The sequence below is a fragment of the Athene cunicularia genome (genome assembly GCF_003259725.1).
Source record: "Athene cunicularia isolate RWA chromosome 9 unlocalized genomic scaffold, athCun1 chr9_part1, whole genome shotgun sequence".
NCBI lineage: Eukaryota > Metazoa > Chordata > Aves > Strigiformes > Strigidae > Athene > Athene cunicularia.
The window spans coordinates 106,213-127,003 of record NW_020799110.1 but is presented as its reverse complement, the minus strand read 5'-3'; the positions used below and the strand labels follow the sequence as shown (position 1 = coordinate 127,003).

The 20,791-nt window shown below is 41.0% G+C and overlaps 2 protein-coding genes across 6 annotated transcripts; both read left to right on the top strand.

Moving 5' to 3' along the window:
• The first annotated feature begins 1,961 nt into the window (after window positions 1-1,961).
• TM4SF1 (transmembrane 4 L six family member 1) lies at window positions 1,962-12,876 on the top strand. Of its 5 annotated transcripts, none has more exons than XM_026855350.1 (6): window positions 1,962-2,198; window positions 3,874-3,963; window positions 4,046-4,194; window positions 5,578-5,758; window positions 6,658-6,709; window positions 12,504-12,876. In XM_026855350.1, the coding sequence occupies exons 1-5, from the start codon at window positions 2,022-2,024 to the stop codon at window positions 6,670-6,672; spliced, it is 612 nt and encodes a 203-aa protein (XP_026711151.1). In that variant the 5' UTR covers window positions 1,962-2,021; the 3' UTR covers window positions 6,673-6,709; window positions 12,504-12,876. The 5 variants fall into 5 exon arrangements, with proteins under 5 accessions (XP_026711151.1, XP_026711152.1, XP_026711153.1 ...); XM_026855351.1 differs by lacking the exon at window positions 12,504-12,876 and adding an exon at window positions 7,322-7,889; XM_026855352.1 differs by lacking the exon at window positions 12,504-12,876 and adding an exon at window positions 7,319-7,889.
• Window positions 9,521-17,071, top strand: TM4SF18 (transmembrane 4 L six family member 18). Its single transcript, XM_026855353.1, has 5 exons — window positions 9,521-10,956; window positions 12,504-12,593; window positions 13,260-13,402; window positions 14,960-15,140; window positions 16,824-17,071. The coding sequence occupies exons 1-5, from the start codon at window positions 10,780-10,782 to the stop codon at window positions 16,836-16,838; spliced, it is 606 nt and encodes a 201-aa protein (XP_026711154.1). The 5' UTR covers window positions 9,521-10,779; the 3' UTR covers window positions 16,839-17,071.
• Window positions 17,072-20,791: the final 3,720 nt, after the last annotated feature.

Sequence of the window (20,791 nt, the reverse complement as noted above, 5' to 3'; positions counted from 1 at the left end):
TGTGAGGGGGTTGGTTTAATCACGTAAAACTCAGTGTGCCCAACAGTACACTGCATTCCAGAAATCCACCCCTGCTCACTTTGGCAGCCAGTAAAGTCAGGATTTATGAAGCAAATAGCGATGAGAAGTAAACAGGTTCAAGACTTTTTTGTAACATAAATGATTATATAAACTGCTATCGCATTGTTTGGGAGGGGCAGGCGTTGGTAGTCACTGCAGACTGCAGTGCCCATGCAGTGTCCTGTGTGCTTGGTAATGTACAGAATTTATTTTAAATATAGGAAGTTCTTGATTATGTGAAATTTTATTTCAGATAAAGTGTTTAGAAAACAATTATACAGATTATGAATAGAACAGACTTTAAATCTAATTCCCAGTGACTATGTATGGGGTGGTGGTGGTGTTTGTGGGGAGTGGTTTGGGTTTTTTTAGCATAACACAATAAAGGGAGTTTTCAGTTGAGCAGCCATCTCTTCCTGCAGAGGAAACTTGCAGGATGATGTTTGTGCTTGTTTCAGTCATCAGAGGTGAAGGGCACAGTAACAGTAAGCCTGTGTTTCTACAATTAGAGGATATTTTTCATAATGAAGGAAGTCTCCAAGGTCAACAGCTACAATACCCGGAGAAGTTACATCACAAGCCCACATCTGCACAAGGCTGCTCTTTCCTTCACACGTTTTCTTTTTGCACACACTCATGCTCTCAGCTTAAGTGTTGATTGTGTCACTTTCAAGAACAGATTTTATTTGGACTTCTGTTTACAGTGTATTTAGCTGTAAAAAAAAAAAAATACACCCCAACTCAAAAAAAGGAATTAGTATTTTTTTTTCCCCCTAAGTAATTGAAAAAAAAAATCTCACTATAGTCTTCTGATATCCTGTACATTCCTGAACTTGGTTTGTCTAGCTACTGTTTTTTCAATGAGAACTGCGCTGTATGATGAGGGCAGCAGCAGCAGCACCCCCTGAATCTCATCTGGGCCTGTGTGTTTCTTAGTTATCATGGGATAGTAGTGGGCATGGCAGCTCACGCCTCTGCTGAGCTCCATGTATGTGAAGAAGAAAGATTTTTGGCTATTTTAGCAGAATTTGCATGAAGGGTAAGAGAAGAGTGATCTTAATTTTTTTCAGGTCACTTTATATCTCTATTTACTATGCAAATGAACGTTACTGGTACATGTAACACAGTTTGGAAACCCCATATGTAGTACATTTCTCTGTTTGGGGTTATTCTATTTTTGTGTTTCTAAATTGCTGAAATTTCAGTGCAAGGACTGTATTTTATATTCCTCTTTTTGACACAGTATTCTTTCTTTACCAGAGTTTGCTCAGTTTAGCTTTAACAAATGCCTGTCAATCTAAAGTCAGCTTGTCTTATAATGGCAAGAACAAGGACACTCCTTAGAAGCCTACCTGTCCATTTTATTTGTTTTCCAATCTCCCGATGTTTGCTCCTATTCCATCAACAGGCTTGAAAAGCAAGGGGTTGCTCTACATACAGCTCATTGCTGTAGACCTTATTTTATTTACACACACAAAGCTCTGACTCAATATTGTTGAAGTCAGATGAGTCTTTCCCTGGCTTCAGGTTGTTCTGAATCATTCTATAAACCTAAAAGCTAAAGCTGCTTTTAACAAAGAAAACAAAACCTTTTTCCTTCAGTTCCTAGCAGAACTTGTGTTGTGGTTTAAGTCTGTTGTTCATGTCTAATCATGTTCACTGGTGATCATTCCAAGCATCATATATTAGAGTGAAATTACCTAGTGTTCAATGTTTCCTTGATTGCATTTGGTTTGTCCACAATTACTGCATTTAAGAAGGGTGGTGGCGTTCTGCCATCCCTGTTCCTCGCTCTGCAATTGGGAACGGCGGTCGTGAAGAGGTGCAGACGTCATCCAGGTGGCTAGGTAACCCTGAGTATTTAAGGAGCTGAGAATAAAGGCTGATCTTCTTTTAGGTGTGGACGGATATGAGAGAGGTTGGATTGGACTAGTGAAAGAAGGATTTGTAAAGCTAAGAACATGTGTTTTGGAAGGTGTGCTAGATGTATTGGCTATAAGTTGCTTGTCCTTGCCTTGCTCAGCATCGTGGCCAACATTTTACTTTATTTTCCCAATGGCGAAACAAGATTTGCTTCAGAGCATCATCTTGGCAAATACGTGGAGTGCCTTCATGGTATTCTAGGTGGTGGCTTTTTGGTAAGTAATGAGCTAGTGGTTTCTTTTCTGTTTATTTTGGAACTACTTGGTATTACTGTTTTACCAGTTATATAAATTTATTGATCAAGTATGTTAACAGCAGGAATCTCTGGACTTGTATCAAAATAATTTAGGTATATTACCCAATAGTTGTTATTAGTTACTATTGGTTACCTTATATGAAACATAATGTCACTTCAAAGCTGAGAAAATTACAGGGTCTATGTTGCAGAATTCAAAGGCAAAACTGGAATCAAACCTCTCAGTGGGTCACAGTTTGCAGAAAAGGCTAAATCTTAAATTTTTGTTATATTATTGAACTAGCTTCCTTTTAAATGTCCCGAGATAACTAGCATTTAGTTATAATTCCTTAATTTCTGTTATCTGGGAAGTTAACAGTTATTCCTCTGCCTCTATCAAAGTCAGTTGAAGAATTGAGGATGTTGGTTATAGGACATAGTTAATCAGAAGCTCTTATCTTCTACCTCTTCAATTTTGTGGACCACACTGTAGCACATTTAAGTTCCCTGACTCCAGGCTTCCTTTTTCATTTGCTTTTAAAAGTCCTCTTAGAAATAGGCTACAGATGGAAAGGTGTCTGCAAAAAACAATTGTGTGGTAAGGGCCTCCATCTCATGAGAGGGGCTTACAGCTGTGATACAGCCCTGCTAGAGCCTCGACTGGCATTTGCAAGGACTGGGCGTTACACACAGAATAATACGAGTGAAATCAACGGAACTGCTCCTGGAACACGCTAGTACAACCTCTCCTGGGCCTGCAGCACTGGGGCTCAGCAATAGGCTTGAGTAAGAGCTGACAAGTACGTGACTGTTCAACTGGATGGTTTTTATTGCACTATCTTGCTAAGTAAATCTGTGCAGTTTGCAGATAATACTTTGTTCTTTATGGTTTTCCAAGGTACTCCTGGATGTAGAGTCTTTATAAGTGCAAACTATTATTAAGTCTTGTTAGTGCTGGTGGGGAGGATGATCTGTTCAATGAACTCTGCTCCTTCTTGATTTTCTGCTAAAAGCTCTGGAGTATTCATATCTCTTACAGATAGCTCCTGCTTTGTTACTTTGCATTTCTGTCACTGGAAACTGGTTATGAAAACCCAGAAAAAGTTAGCTGTCTGTAATGAGAGGTTTGCCTGAATTGTGCAAATATTCCTAGACTTTCTACTCCAGTCAGACTGGCTGCTTGTCCCACAGGCAGTGATGACTACTCTTCAGTGACTATATGTTGGTAGTTGGGGTTTTTTTAAACAAATAATTGAAAGACTTATCCTGTAGTCCTCATTTGGCATGAAGTGAATGCTTTTTTTTTTTTTTTGCAAAGCATTTTACTTGCAGGATGCAGCCTTTAATGTGAACAAAAACTTCTCAAAGTTGAACTACTTTAAATTGCAGCAGTACCACGCCAGGCTCTTTATCAACAAGCTCTTTATGCACTTAAGTGCTGTGTATTCCCAAAGCAGAAATAGAAATAAATGTACCTACCCTGGTGTTTGTGCTGCTGATATCAGTAGTGAGATGCCTACTGTGTTAATAGGAGTAAAACTGCCCCCCGCCCCCTACCAAGAAGCAATATAAGTGATCACAGTGTGAGGATTGTGTTTCACCTGCCCTGTCTGTGTGACAGCCAGAACAGTGTGGTTCGTTTGTTCTATTCCTAGGTGCTCATCTCAGCTGCAGTGTTCATTGGACTTCACAGTGACGATGGCCATGGGTGCTTTGGCCATGAGGACTGCGGGAAGAGCTGTGCGGTAAGTGGGTCTCTGCTCCAGTCCCAGATAATCCCCAAGACAGATGATGGCTGTGTTGACCGTTTGTCTGTTTGCTGTGCAGATGCTGTCCTCAGTTCTGGCAGCCCTTATTGGGATCCTTGGTTCTGGATACTGTATAATCATTTCAGCACTGGGCTTGTCTCATGGGCCGTATTGCTTTACTCGCCTGGAGAGAAACTGGATGTATCCTTTCACCGAATCCTCTGGAGGGTAAGTTTTCTGTTCCTGGGGTGTTAGATCTTCCCCCACGTACATATGGGCTTTACTCCACTACCTTTCATCAATGTCCAATAACCATATACCAAGGTCCATTCATAAGTTGATGCTTCTCACTAAGAACTAAACAGATGACATCAGTTACCCACACTGCTACAGTTTAAAACCAAAGCAGTATAAATCCTCTATTCTACAAAAAGGGATCTGAGCATTTATAGAGGTAATAATACCTATATACCACATACTGTTCATGCCCATGAAATCTCTAACAGAAAGTATAAAGTTCTAGGACTTTGAGGCATTTACAAACTATGAATAGCGGTTGTTATGAAATCTGTCTTCCTTGTGTAAGAATCTGTTTTGTGGTACTTGCTTCTGAAGCTGCTTTTCATCAGTGTAAACTGGCAGAATGCCTTCATTAGTGACAATAGCGTAGAACCTTTGTAAATGAAAATAGGAGAGGTTTATAAGAATCTCTGTATGCTGTAGGGTGAGGAGGGCCAGAAGGTCTTAATTATCCCTAATTAGGGTTCTCGGGCAAACCAAGCCTGTGTAGCTTTGTACATTATTCCCCATTAATCCCCACAAATCCTGTGGGCTGGAGGAGGATTTGGGTTGGATCATGATGTGCTTTGACAGTGTCTGTATGGTTGGCACCTCGAGGCTGTTTCTAGTAACAGTTTGTGGCTGATGCCGGACTAGAGGCAGCTTGAGTACTAAGCCACATAAAGCTCCTTTGCAGCAGGGAATTTGAATTCTGTATTCCAGTTACATCTCTCCCAAGAGGGGGCTTTCCTCCTACTCCCACCCCGGTCCTATGTTCAGTTCTATGACTGAACATAAAGAACTGAGTTAGGTCTGTGCTGAGGCTCAGTGGTGCTGATGTTCTGAAGATGTGGGTGGATGGCTGGAATACTGCAGTACCCCTCTGAATTTGCAGTGTTTGGCTCTTCCAGAGTAGGTGTGTGAGGGCCCAAAGACAGCAGCACAGGGGAGGAAGTGAGCCATTTGCTTCGGAGCAGTAATTGCTGTTTTTAGAATAAAGGCCCAGTCCTGAAAAGCTCTGTGGTTGTTTTGAGAAACAGCTTTGTTCTTCCAGCTTTCTTGAGCTTGTGTCTCACTTTAATCAGTCATAAAGATTCTGACTTTATACTTAGCTATTTAAAAAAAAAAAAAATTTAAAACATAAAAATGTATGGTTGATTGTTCAAGACATTCTTAAACAGAGCTAACTGCATGGAATAAATCATTGCATTTCCTATTCTGACTTAGAGTGATTATCCTCAGTGCAGTTACAGACTAGATGTAATTTGGTTCTAGTGTACAGTAAGTATCCCGCTCCCTCAGTGTTAATATGCTTTTAATTGCTGTGTACAGGTACTTGTTTGAGTATAACAAGTGGTCTGCCTGTCAGGAACCTCACAACATCGTGCAGTGGAATGTCACCCTCTTTTCTATTCTCCTTGTCTTGGGAGCAATAGAGTTCATTCTGTGCTTCATACAGATAATCAACGGCATTCTTGGAGGAGTGTGTGGGCTGTGCTGCAGCCACGAGGAGGTAAGCCTTGTATTTATAGCTGTGCTTCTCCGATGAGGGTGAAACACTATTGTTACTGATGCTACTATGGAGTCTTACTTAGCAGCTATTTTTTTTATGTATTTTTAAGCAACAATTCAGTGTGCAACTTTTTTTATAGCCCTGTTGTGTTAAACATTTTCATGGTAGTATTTGACCACATGCTTTCAGTTGATTCCTCAGCTGTCACAGTGAGGTTAGTCTGCATAGCAACTGGAAGCCTTTTTTCTTCCTGTGGCACGTGTGGTCATTAGCACTACTATATAGATGATATAATAAAATACAAATCTGTTAATGGTGATGGTCTTTGCCATTGCTGCACAGTGGGGTGCAGTTTTGTGGTGGGGTGCTTGTTCTGACTGTATTGCTTTAGCCCTGTATTTTGCTCACAGACTACTGAGAATGTTGTACGTCATGAAAACTGCAGCATCCTGGCCTTGCTTTGTAAAATTAAGATAAGGAATAAACTGCACATAGCTAACAAAACCTGCAGAAAGATCTGGGGTTTTTTTTTGAATGAGGAGGGGAATTTCATCCAAATTTCTTCGGAGTCTTGTTAAACAGTTTGAGTATGTTGTTGTAATCAGTATCGTAGCGGTAGTGTTGGAATTGCAGTGGTTTAAGGTATGAACCAGATACGATTTATCACACACATGTGTTATGGCTGAGTGTTTCAGTTTTTAATTGGCATAGTTGAATGTTGGGGCTCTTTCAAAGCTATTACTGTCCTCTTGTTCCTGTCCTCCATGCTGTAGCTGCAGTATCAAGAGCCATGCTATGGTTGTCTAAATGTGGTCAGTTAAATTTAGCTCTTACAGTTGGATACAACATTAGAGTTCTTCCCCTTAATATGTGTTTCTTTCTTTTTGTTCCCCCCACAGACATACGTTTGCTAGAAACCTGACAATGCATTGACATCGGGGCACCTGTGGTGTGTGGGTTTTTTTATATTCCATGCATACTAAAATGCACACTGTTTGTTGTCAGACTGTGCTGTTGCCATCAATTTAACTGACTCGGGGCCAGCCTTTGTTGGAGTCATATGCAGGTTTTCCTCTAACGAGCCTGTATCTAAGGGGCAAAATGTATTCTGAATTTCTTTGGTTCATTTCATCTTAGTATGGGAATGGCCTGAACATGTCAACTGAAGATACCTTTTTTTTTCCTTTCTACTGACACAACAGCTCTGTACTTTATGCTGTCTTCCCAATAAAGTTGCACTTTCATTCTGGTGTTGGAATGAACACAAACCCAATCTAGTCTGGCTGGGGTATAAACGAATACTCGGCTGGAACAAAAGCAAAGCAGCAGTAAAACTTGAATGATCGAGGGTAGATACATGCACTTCACCTTTTCAGGATTTTTTGGAACATCTGCTGTCTTTCACGAATAAAGATTTGTATTAAAATGCCCAGCAGGTGTCAGTGATTCTTTCCTTGGCAATGTGGAAACACTGCTTCCCTGGCCTTAGAGTAAGGGACCGTGGGGACATGAGAATATGCATGTAAAGCAGTCATGTTATAACCTCCTTTTCCTCTCCAGCAGGTTCTGTCAGAGTGGGAGCTGCTCCACTGTTTGGTTTGGATCGTTTAGCCGAGCCAGGTGATTGCGCATCAGCAGGGGTATGATTGATAGTTCAGTGGCATCACTGGGGTCTGACAGTTCAGTGGCAGCTCTGACGGATACAGCTGTGTGCGTGGAGTCCCAGCCCTGGCTCAGGGCTCGCAGTTCATGGCTGGTGGCTCTTCAAGGGCTGGAGTTGAGTTGCCTGGCAGTTGAGCCACTGCTCTGTGTCCCTTCTGCTGCTCTCCCAAGGGGCCTCACTTCCTGACTGCTCAGTCTTGAGACAAGACACCCTGCAGGTCTGGGGCCTGTTTTGTACCTCAGCAGACCCCCAGGCCTGGCAGGGTTCAGACAATATAGTGCAAATTCAAGTCAGCAGTGGCAGATTAACCTGAAATATCTGACTTCACCAATAATCAGCCTGGAGACAGTATTCTAAGGTCCTGTGCAAGAACCTCTGAAGTGTAGTTTGTAGCGTATTACAGTGAATGTTTTATCACAAGATAAAGTAAATCTGAATGATATGCTGTCAGCAGCACTGGCAAGGTCAGTGTGCTACTGGCAGTGGTATCTTTAAAGTGAAAACCGAAATGAGACTGATTACCACTATTGCTGAGTTTTGGAATGTACCATTTAATGTTGTCTTTGAAAACAGGTAAGTTTCTGTTCATGGGAGAAAAAAGAACTCCCTGTGGATGTCATGCATACTTAGTACTACTGTAACTAGGAGGGAGGTCTTTCAAAGGCACCCAGAAACTTGGGGTCTATCACACGCTGTCCTCACAGTCAAGTCTGCCCAGTACAAATATGTATCTGAAAAAAATTAATTAAATGTGAAAATTAAATTGTGCACACGCATCTGCAGCAGAAAAAGCTCACAGGTGGGAAGAATGTGTTTAGAATCTCAGGACAAATACCATTTATTCATACATAAATAAGTAGAGGTAGGTGAGGGCAGTCTTAAATACCGTTTCTGTTTGTTGTGTTTATCTGTGCCTTGCCCTACTATGGGAGAGAGAAGAATATGCATGTGCATGTGTGTATACACACACAGTTCCTTGCAACTGTGCAGTATGGTGTCTCTGTATATGAAGCAGCAGTCTTTGAAAAAGGATTTGCAAATTTAAATTGTGTGTAGGGAGAGGAGAAGAAAACGAGGGTCTCAATAGAGTAGGGTATAATTCCCACACAATTTACAGATATTTTTTTTTGCCTTTGTGTTTCCATAATTGTTACTTTTATTTGATACACACAACTAATTAAAGAACTGAAACAATTTTAGAGCTTCCAGTGGACAGAATGATTAGGCTAGAGTTTAGGATTAAAACTTTAGCTCAGATCCACATAGCACTAACACACAGCATTACTCCTCACTGTTTGTGGCCTGATGCATAAGACAGTGTTTTGGGAGTTTGATCAGTTACATTATGGAGAAGTGGTACTTTCAGGTTATATTCGTTTCAGTTAGCAGAGCAGTCACTCATCCAGAGTAAACATGACTTTTCGGTAATGGGCTCGGCACCAACTCAGGAATATTGACAGCAATGGGAAAGCAGTTCTTGCAACACTTGGTAAGATATTTGAGAAACAGTTTGCTGGGTTTGCTTAATACTTGCTATAAAATGGTTGCTTCCTGTTCTAGCAGTACCATGTGCCAGCAAAAAAACACACCTTGATTTGGTATTTGCGGAGTTCGGTTCCAATACAAAATAAATCCTGATGCGGAGTGCTGTACTGCAGAATGAGTGCTGTTTCAGGTGTCGTTTTCCAACCAAGCTTCTTCTAATCAGAACAGATTACTACAAGAAGTAACAGCAAATTTGATTATGAACTAAGCTGCTCATTAGTGATTTTGGCCTTTGCTTTTAGAAAGAAATATTTCAGCCTATTATGTCTCTGAGTTTTGTAATAAAAAAAAAAAAAAGAAAATCAGTCCTGGGGATGTGATGTGCCTGCTTTTAATTCAGCTGTTTCCTCTGATCTGTAAGACAGAGCGTTGATGACGTGTTCTGTCTGTGCCTGTGACCCTGCAAAGGGAGGTTTGCTGCTAACTTCGATTAGAGGGAAACCTGAAAAAACTGTCCATAGTGATTAGGGAGTAAATCAGAAAATATGGAAAGATCCTCAAAGTAGAGTCTGAGGACTTCAAAATAAAACTATCTAGACAGAGGAGAGGGAAATGGGAGAGATATCAGAGAATAGGTAGAAAAATTGTGTAATCGCATGAGTGTCACCATGCCCATTTTCTTGGGTGATCTCATTCAAAGCAATCAGAAGGAATTCGTTACAACATGCAACCCAGCTTTTATGAGATCATGGGAGGAGCCTCCTGTGTGCAGAGCCTAAAACAAGCTCATGAGGAAACAGAAGGAAAATAGGCCATGACATCATTGCTTCTAAAATCAGCTGTCTTGCTTTTGATAAAGCCCCAATTTTTTTTTGTTCTCTGACTATGACTTTCCTGCTGTGAGCATTCAGACAGCTCTGGCTCTGTGTTACTGTGGTGAATGTTTAGTTGCTCAGGGAATGATGACACATGAAAATGGGGAAACTGTCTGGCTTTCGCTTTGCACAGTGCAGAACGACAGGCATTTCAAAAAACAGCCAGACCTTTTGTCCTGTACAAGAAGTCACGTGTCCTTAGGTCAGAGCCATAGCTGTGCATACTCAGCTGTAAGCACAGAATAGAGCAACTGGAGAAATAGCAGGATTTAATTTGTAAAACAGTTGAGCTGCGTAATTATGTGGCGAAGAGTAAGTAACTGAAGTGTGAAGTAAGTCTGCCTGTCAGTTTCTAACCAGTGTTATTTGGGCTTCTAGACTCTCCCTGCAAGGTAGCCGAGACTCAGCTTGGTGTTTTTGTCAGGCTGCCCCAAGCGAGCAGCAGGTGTTGTTGGTTGGCCCTTAGGGCCGTATCTGCCAAGCTCTGGTATTAATTCTGTGGTATGAGGCAGCGTGTGCCCCTCTGTACAAAGACTGCACCTATTTATCATTTGACATCTCCCTTCCCCACATAAGGTAGCAAGAGTTTTCAGCTGCAGTAAGGCTGAGCGTCACAGAATATCCACATCCTGGTCCCTGTTCTCGGGAGGAGTGTGTTTCTAAGCAGTCACTAGGAAATGAGATTTTTGAAGTTCCTTCCTGAGTCTGACTGCTAGACATGTTTCATTTGGAAGATCACAAAGGAGGATCTTTTAGAACGGAAACTGCTATTTAAAGACATGTGCTTAGAAAGGAAAATGAGTTTGGACAGTGGTACTCATCCATTGTTCTGTGAACCGTTAAACACCTCTGTGTCTCTGGAATCAAATCCCAGTCACCTGGTTCCGGTGAACGTGAAATGACTGAGTCTAGCTGAGGAGGTCCAAACACTTTTCATATCTAAAACCTTATAATCTTTTGTTAGCTTAGAAGAGCAAAACTTCTAAAGTTCTTGAGAGATGGCTTTAGAGACATGTGGAAGCTGTTTGAGTTGTCTGCTGATACCTCTTGCTCTTTGGAGTATTGTTGTTAATGTCCTATTATACTTCCCTAATGGAAAAGCTTCACATGCTGCCAGTTACCAGCTTCCCAACTACGTGTGGTATTTTGAAGGCATCTGTTTCTCAGGTGTGATGGTAAGTGTTGATTCTATGGATTTTTAATGAATTGCATTCTACTGCAAATAATATTGGGTTACAGTGCAGCGATGTAATTGTGCTTTTAAAGAGAACATGGATTACTTTGGTAAAATCACTGCAGGCAGGCAAACTTGATCAAACTGAAAAACATGTAAATATACTGAATGACATGCTGTGTAGACTCTTTAAGTGATTTTGCAGGGTTGACTTTTTTTTCTGCTGGCTTTTTATTTGTGTTATGCTTGTATTATGGAAGCAGGCACTATGTTGATTTAATCCTCTGTGGAGGTTGAATTAGAGCTCTTTTACCAAAACAAAATGGAACAAAAACTCAAAAAACTTCTCATAACTGTTAGATGTTTGTAAGAGCTGGGTGCAGCCCAGTATTTAGAGGACTGGACACAGTTCACAGTGCACCAGGTGCCACTGTTGTTAGTCTAAATACAGCTGATTGTCTCACAGATTGGCATAGAAGGATTTTCTCCATCACATTGTAATGTGCTCATCCGCAGTAGTAAGCAAACGCAGAGTTGCCCACTGCTCACACTGTTCTCTGTTCATAAAGAACTGTAGCCTCAGGGACAGAAGGCAGTAATGTAATAAAAGTGTGTGTGCACAGTCAGTGCTTAAACAGGTATCCTGCATGAGTAAGGTGTTTTTATGAAGGTCCTGAACTGGGAGAATTATTAAAGCATTAGACATTCTTTTCAAATTGTGTGTTCTTCCTAAAGCAGAAAAACCTTATCTCTTCCAGTTGAGTAAAAAACTGTCAGGTAGAGAATTTGAGCAGAAAAACATAGTTGAAAATTTGGGAAAAAGTTACCTGCACAGTGATATTGATCTTTTGAAGCATTTTTAGCCTTAGGATTATTACCAATTTATTAAAAACATATATATTATCCTGCAGCTTGTGAGAGAATAGTGCTGTAATTCAGAAACATTCCCTTTCTATATTTCGCCTTTCAAAACAGTGCCTCTCACAATTCATGATTCTGTAGTCCCAATCTTATTTACGGAAATTATTCTAGTATCAGGTTTAAATAATCCAATAATCTGAGAAAAAGGGTATGGATACTTAGCAGAGAAAGCAAACAGAAGTCCAAGTGAATTCAATGAAAAACTTGTACTACTGACTTTTTCTAGTATAACTGTTGGTGACAAGGGTGATAGAACTGTATCAGCAAGAAGCTGTTGAACTGGTGTGGTTGTGTCAGTGAAATACCCTTCTCTTCATTGGTATTGATTCTTGTGAGCTTGAGTTTAGTGCTTTCAGCTTCAGTGATACAGCTGTGTCTGTGCTGGTAACACTTTGCTGTGGTAGGAGACACTGTACTCCTGTCTTCCAAGTACTGAAACAAGTACAGTAACAGCTTGATAAAACAGTCCTGTGGTTCCGTGGTGTGCCTTAGCAATTGTGCTCCACTACTGAGCAGTGTTACAGTCTCAGCAGGACAGAGCCGATGCAGTCGCCCCCTCCCACAGGTGATGAGGCTTTGGCTTCTAATCTGCAGTCATTTCACTGACCTTATAATGTCCTCTTATAGATCCTTCTGTTGGCAGTAATTCTAATAATACTGGAGTGTAACGTGTTCTATCGGTGCTGCCAGAGTGAGAGCTGTAACAAAACCTACAGGGTGAGTCCATGTTTTATTTTTGTGCATCTCTTTAGCATTTGCTCTGAGCAGTTTCCTGCTTCTGTGTTTCCAGCACATCCTTCTGCCCTCTCTGCTGCTCTGTTTCTGCTTCCTTTCACAGAAAAGGATTCTAAACTGGGTTGAGAGGTCACAGAAAGTGTAGCACCTTCCCTCTGAAGCACAGGCAGGATGAAAGAATTAAGAAAAAAAAAAAAAAAAAGAAAAAAACCCACAAAAAATCCTTGTAAAATAAAAATGTAGAAGGCCTGAAAGTTTCAATGAAGTACCCCAACTGAATAGCTTCACCCCCTTGCTTGTATTATTTGGAAATTATTTTACACTATCTGGGATGCAAACATGTTTAATGTGTGGTTGTGTTCCTCTAGCATTTTGGGAAACAGTTTTGCAAAAATGCAAGGGTGTTTTGTTTATTTTAAATTAAAACCCCCAAACAATATTTAACTGAAAGTTGTGAAACTGTCTTAATCTTTATTTTGTGTGTGTATGCTCACTATTTTGTACCCTGGTATTTTTCTTTTTGACTTTTGAAGATTGGGATTATCAGATGTGAAATTCAACCCCAAGGAAGTAGCTAGGCAGGCTGAATGACTGTATTTGCTGTGGACACTGTGTCCACACAGTAATATTTTTCTTTCTTTACTGCAGAGTTTTATTTCGATTGTGCTAGCCCTTCTTGGAGTTGCTTTCTCTGGATACAGTTGCATCATTTTTACCTTGGGGTTGATCCAGGGCCCCTTCTGCAATTCATCACATGGATGGGATTATATCTTCAAAGACACTGCTGGAGGGTAAGAAACGTCAGTGTAACTCTGCTGGAGGAAACTGTTTATCAAAACGCGAGTCAGACAAATTCTCTGTTTTACACGAAATGGCATAATCTCTTGAACACAAGACCTATATTGGTGAGTGAGGTTTTTCAGCTTCTTGAATGAGCACCTGAATCCTCAAAGAAAAGCATTTTCCGCCTTGTTTAAAGAAAGATTAAATGTAGGAATCTTCATACTGATCAGACTTGGTGGTCCATCTAGGTAAATGTGATTGTACCCACCACCAGATAAGGAATGTGTAGTAAAGAGTGTAAGATCAGAGTGAGCGTAGACGGGTACTTTTGCAGAATATTCTCTCAAACCCCTCAAGGTTTTGGGTCAAAGAGTATAGATGGCATTTTTATATTTAATAACTCAATAGGCTTCTCTTCAGGTTCTAAAGCTCAGTGAAGTCTGTGGTTTGATCACTACTTGTTTTTTCATACAGCTGCTGTATCCCATAAACACCTAATCAAGGTACACAAGGTGTTGTCCATGTCCCAGCCTCCTCGAGGCATGAAAGGTTTGGTTCAGATCTGTAACCTGAGGCTGCTTTTGCAAGATTTTACATTCTCCCTTTAAAAGATCAGAGCTTTATAAGACTTGAGTATTTCCAGTCATATAATGCCAGGCTCTTCCAGCTGCATCTGAATGCACCGAGGATTAAATTTGTCAGAGAATCACAAACAAGTTTCTTCAGCATCCAACAGCGGTTCCTAAGCTATGGCCTTCTCTGACTACAGCCAGCTTTATTTTAAAACACTGAACTGCATCCTGCAATCTATGCTATGTATCACCAGCATTACCATCGCATTTGTAAATACAAAAATGAGAGTTTGAGTTCAGTGTAAAGGGCCAGATGCTGAATAATGTACTCCAGATTTGGCTCAAAGCATTTCAGTTATGAATGTTTTTTTTTTTTAAAAAAAAAAAAAAAAGAGGCAACTGACAACAAACAAGGGAGTCTAACAAAGGTTCTTACAATTGCCCTCCAGGCTATGGCATGTCTCAGTGAAAAGAGCCCATGTCAGCTGTGCACATTATGATCCCCAAGGATGCAGAGCATGGCTCTGGAACAACTGGAAGTGGCACCTGGTGACACTCACCTCGGGTCTGCCGTTTAGGCTGTGTGGACTGGTTAGACTGATGGTGTGGGGTGTTCCTGCTCTCTGCATGGGACTGGTGGCAGCTGGACTTAACCTAAAGCTGAAATTAAATCAATAAAATGAGAATTCCTGTTTTAAACTTGGCTTTTGCCATTTGAAAAAATAGCAGTTTCTTTCTAACACTCGAGTGTGTAACAGGGGAAGTAATGAAGCAGATGTATTTGATGAATAGAAGTCTCTTCACTCAGCTGAGTTTGTCAAACCTATGCAGGAGTTATGCTGGTGTAATGAAAGACTAGAGTCTGGCTCCTAAACTTGAAGCATATAAAGACCAGTATTATTTTTTCTATATATTATAGGTAAAATAATGTGTATTTAAATTGAATTGCATCCATCACATTTGACTGACTTCACACTGCTGTTTCTCCAATAGGTACCTCACAGATTACCTTGCTTGGTCTCAGTGCACTGAACCTGCTAACATAGTGGAGTGGAACACCATTTTACTCTCTATTCTGATAGCTCTTAGTGGACTGCAGCTGGTCATCTGTTCTCTCAAAGTGGTTGCTGAGTTGAAACGGACACTCTGCGGGAACTATTCTGTTTTTGTCCAGGTAACAAAATAGATGAGGTATTTTGTTTCTCTCAGTTGAGGGACCTACCCTTTTGGCTTATGTATTCTCTATGCTACTGCATTTTTATTACCAGAGGATATGTACTGATAACAACTCTGTTGTGTTTCATTCATTTACCCTTATGGAATGCGGATACTGGTGACTGCTTACGCTGACCTCTAGGTCTAAGACTGAGAAGAAAAAAATGTGGCTAGGGATTCAGCACTGATGCAGAGTCCATTACTCCTATGTCAGCAGAAGTTTCTAAGCACCTTCTAGTATTTAATTTCAAGTCATTGTTATCAATGTCTGGGTTTCACAGCAAACAGAAAGATGCAGGAGGTGATATGTAGCAGTCATGATCTAGGCATCAGTAGGCCTTCTGGTTTTGGATGGGGTAGAGTTAATTTTCCTTCTTAGTAGCTAGAATAGTGCTGTGTTTTGGGTTCAGTATGGGATTTGGTATGAGAACAATTTTGATAATACACTGATGTTTTCAGCTGTTGCTGAGACATGAAGGACACTCCAACTCCCCATGTCCTGTCTGTGTGCAGATGTGTAAGAAGCTGGGGGGAGCGTGGCCAGACGACTGTACCCAAACTGGCCAATGAAATATTCCATATGGTGTAACGTCACACTCAGTATGTAAAGGAGAGTCAGCTGGGAACTGGGGGGTTCTCTTTTGTTTCCGGGATTGCAATTACAGGAGCTTGGATTCCTTCAGGATCACCAGCCAGGAATGGGCTTGGTATCAGTCAGCAGGTGGTGAGCAGTTGCATTGTGCTTTACCTGTGTGTATTTTCTGTTATTGTTTTACTTTATTTCAGTTATTAAATTGTTTTTATCTCAACCTATGGGCCTCCTTTTACCCCTCCAACATTCTCCCCATCCCCTGGAATGGGGAGCAAGCGGCTGCCAGCTGGGTTCAAACCACAACAGTAATAACAGAGGGCTCTGCTTTGGGCGGAGGAATGAGGTAGAACCCTGGAGCTCAGGTGGCTGATGCTGCCAACCTGCATGCTGGTGGGGAGTGGTGTGGTTCAGCCTGGCACTCGGTTTCCTCAGCGTTGGAGGGAGGGTGACATCAGAGTTTACCCTTCCCTGCCCGACTGCACTGGGATTGAGGAGCCCTCGGGGTTTGTCACCAACAGTCTCAGTGATGACAGCTCATTTGAGAGAGATTTCTAATTCAGAAAAGCAGCCATCGCCAAGGGCGTGCCTGCACGCCCACACCCCCATACACACATATATCTGTACAGTGGCACACGCAGAGAGCACGGGGTGGGTTCCGCCCGCAAGGGGAGCGCTGGGTGGGCAGCACCAGGCCTCCCGAGCAGCGCTGGCCAGGGAGCTGCGGTGCTGCGGCGTGGGCGAGCAGGAAAGGGAGAGCTGCTCCTGGGAGCTGGCTGTGACAGCAGCCCAGGGTGAGGTCAAGGCCTGTGGCAATTTTGCTGGCAAGAGGAGTGTTTTGAGACAAAAGAGCCTCGCCAGCCTGGGACCCAGTCAGCTGCCACTGAAGGCAAAAGCGAGACTGCGGGCTTGTCCCTGGGCACAGGGCAGGGTCAGCTCTGAGCTCCAGGTGCATGTTGGGTTTAGACTGGATGTCAGTTTGAACAGTCGAACAACTTCCATGTTGACTTGACTTGGAAAAAAGAGGGCAACTACTTCCTTTTTTATTTTCAGGCCAGGATTCTCTGAAAATGACAAGGAAATCTTCGCTGCTTCTCCCCCACACCCAGAGAAAGAGAGAAATGGCTTCTCCAGCATTTATGGTGGTAGTTTTGGGTGCTGCAAAAACAAATTAAGCCCTTGTCTTAAATCTATGTCTCTCAAGCCTCTCTGTTTTGGATGAAGTTCCTGAACTGTGACATCTACATTTTTCTACTTGTTTTCTAACCTGTTCAGTTGTCCCTGGCAGTGACGCCCTCCCACTTTTTTTTTTTTTTTTTTTTTTTTTAATAAACTGCTGTAAAACTGTTATAGAGCTGTTATACTCCCCTCTTTTTGTTTAGAACACAGGTAAGGGTCTGAGTCACATGGCAGTATGTCAGGAGGGGTTGTTCCCTGGAGAATTAGTGCACCAGGTGAAGCCATGGTTTCTAAATTAATAGATTTTAGTTACAGATAGACTGTGATGGTCACAAAAGGCAGCAACCTGACCTGCTCATTCTGTCTTGCAAGTTCTTAACTGCATGATTACTGAAAAAAGTCTATCAAGCCTCCCTGCAGGTAAGGCTTTTAGAAAGGCATCCAGGCCTGATTGAAGATAAGATAGACAGCTCTGAAGTTAGCTGTGCTAATTAGTACATATTAATAGCTGCACTGGGTTTCTTTTTATTTTATACTCAGAGGCAAACTTTTTTTTTTAAATCTGCTACTATATGGCTGGAGGGAATATGTGAGGGAACAGTGTGAGCACCTAGTGCTAGCTTAATACTCTTCTAAATACCCTGACCTTGCTGCAATGGAAGGCTAATGTTCTTGACAATAATAATCAGATGAAAAAGAATAATCTGTTTTAAATAAGCAGCTAAAAAGTCTTTTTTCACAAAGAATTATTATTTCATTCCTAGTGGAAATTCAGGGATTCACAATGAGCCACAAGTGGACATGTGGCTCATTTGCAGCTGCATGTGCAACATCTGGCTGTATCCAGATTTTGAGAGAATGAACGCCCAGGGAGAAGCGAAATACATACTTCAGACTTGCAGTAATGCACATACCCCTGTTACATCAGAATGAGCAGGATCCAGCTATATCAACATCTAATAAGCACTGTTAGAACGGCAAACCATACAATAAGTGGTAGCTGCAGGTAAGATATTTAGAAAAATAGAGTATATCAGTCATTTAATTCTGTTTCAAGACAATATTGAGATTTTGCCGTGATATTCCTTTACCAGATTATTTTGAAAAGCTTATTTCTTCTGTAGGATTTGAAGAATGCATGTAAAGCATGTAAAACTAATAGCTTAGTTTCTATTAAGTTAGAAGTTGTTAACAAATTAATTACATTTAAGAATAGGGCTAGTCTTTTGGCAGACAGTGCAAGGTGTCATGGGTGTTCGGAGGTGCATGATAAAAAGGCACGACTATACAATGGGGGCTGTTTGCAACTGCACTTTTGTTTTTCCTTAGTCTTAAATATGCATCATATTGTATATCTAATTAAATTATAATCCCACATTCTTAGGGATTTGTGGATATTGATTATGAACAGAAGGAAAAGAAAGGAAACTTAACAATCAATCTATACTGCTACCAAAGATCTTGGAGAATCTTGCTGATTTCATGCCAGCAAACCATGGAGCTGTTTATTTTGAAAATGTTAGAAATATTTGAAAAAAGGTTTTTCAGTATTCGGATGAAAAATAGTCTGTGTGGGGTAGATATTCAAAGCAGAAACCCATTAGAATTGCTAAATATTCCTGAAGTGAAGGGTGCCATTTCACTGAGGAATGTAAACAAATGGGGTATTCTATTCAGACTCCAGCTCAGCCACTGGGAAAATACAGGCTTATCTTTAGGCAAACAGGGTCTACTGAGATAGATTTTTGCTATACTGGATGAGAGCAATTAAATACCTTAAAGTTACACCTGGAAACCGTTAACCCTTTATCTTGCTCCTGCATGTGTCCTTTATGCTTTTCAGTAACTTCTGTCTCTAACCATGGAAAGTCTTGAGCTTGGTAGACAGGAGACACAGAGAACAATATCTGGCTTTTCCATAGTAGTGGTATTAGTGGCTGTACCTAATCACTGGCAAGGCTTGGCTGTCTTTAATATTTTCCTTTTTTGGTGATTGTGTCTTGTGAATTTACATTTCTGCTCTAACACTGGTTGATTATCTCCTATTTCAGCAGTTTAAATCAAAGAATGAGTTTAGTTCTCATTGGATTTAGTGATCTGCAACCCTCTTCATCCATAATCCAGATATGACTTGACTGCTCAGCCTTTAAATAAGCAGTTTATCACTTTGAAATTTGTAGAAATACTAAAGGCTAACAGTGGGTTGCATTTACAAATTTAACAAATTGTTTCACACTGGGCTTTTGATGTAAGGCAAAAATAAACTTGATCTAATCAATGTGAGTCCCGATTCAATCCTAAATATGGCATCTCTAACAAGAGATGCCATAAACTGTGTGAAACCAGGATTCCTGTAAGGAATATGAACTGACTTAAAAACTAGACGTAAGGGGTGACGCTGGTGGTGGTGTTTGAGGTATGTGACCCTCTGGCTCCCCTGCGGTACACAGACTTCACCCCAACAGCAGCAGGGAGGAGTGGGCTGCAGAGCCGGGACAAAGCTCTCACTGCTGACATATGAGAAACCCTTTTTTGAAGAAGTGTTCCTGAACGTGAAGTGCATGTGCTGAAATCCACACATCAAATACCCTGGGCACACCTGAAAGCAAGCTGCAGATTTGAGTTTATAAACTTCTTTAAGTGAGGAGTTAATGCTGAAATATAGAAGTAAGAGTTCCAGCATGATTTTTTTCTCACAGCCAGTGTCTTCTGCCTGAATATTACAATGCTGTGTCTGGAGCAGGAACGTCCTTCGTTTAAAGCCCTGCAAGGGGAAATAGCTGTAGAGGCAGCTGTCAGAACAGCAGCATGGGCAGCAGACTATAAACACATCATTCACGTTAGGGAATTATGAAATTGTGGAGTTTCACTTCAATCTTGCTGGGAGCTTTTGTTGAGACTTTTTTTTTTGTCAGAATATTCCTTCTTTTTTTTCCTCAAGGAAAATTTTTGAAATAAAAGATCAACTCTATATTTTCAATGCAATTTCGAGGACTTTCAGAACAGTTACAGCATTTTGGCATCCTCAGTATGAAAAATGAGGTATTGTGGTTTAAAACAATAAGGGGATATTCTTGATGCCGAACTGCAGACTCAATTTAACCAATTAAATTAGGTGTTCAGTCTTTTTAGGCCCTGTCTACCAGAGGAGAAAGGTTCCTGCTCTTCAGACACCTTCTGAAGATAATACAGGCTTGGGAAGCTCAGTCACCTCTATCAGATTTTTTGAGTTCCTTAAGAGAAAGATAATAGCAGTGTGGTCAGGCAGAGGAGTATCTTAGTTTGGGTGAGGCATGATTAAAAGAGGTAATGGAAAACCTTGCCTATCAGAAGTTTCTGTTTTATCTTTAAATAAAAACAACATGTAGGTTTTTTGCAAATCAAGAAAGAGCTATTTAGAGGCGTCAAGGGACTAAGGCAAAGAAATGCTTGTGGGTTTACCCTCAAATAAATGTGGGGATTTCAGGGATACTGCTTGTGTGTTTTTTCTCTTTCTCAGTCCAATGGAAATTTGAACAAAAATAAACGAAATAGGCCATATATACATGAACAAAAGCTAAGTATTAAGGAATTACTTTGAATTTAATTAGTGTAAGAGGAGGTAAATGTTTTCTCATTTTTACCTCAGTCAGTTTACTGATGGGGTATGTGCAACCTGTACAAGCTGATCTTTTTACTGAATCACTGGCCTTCATCCATGGCAAAGCAAAAAAAAAAAAAATCCCTACAGAAATTATTTTGAGCATGTGATGCCAACCTGGGAAACTCCAGAATTTCATCATAGATTTGGTCAGATTTCAAAAACTTGGCTTTGGCCACAGTCACAACATTCTGACAGTGCC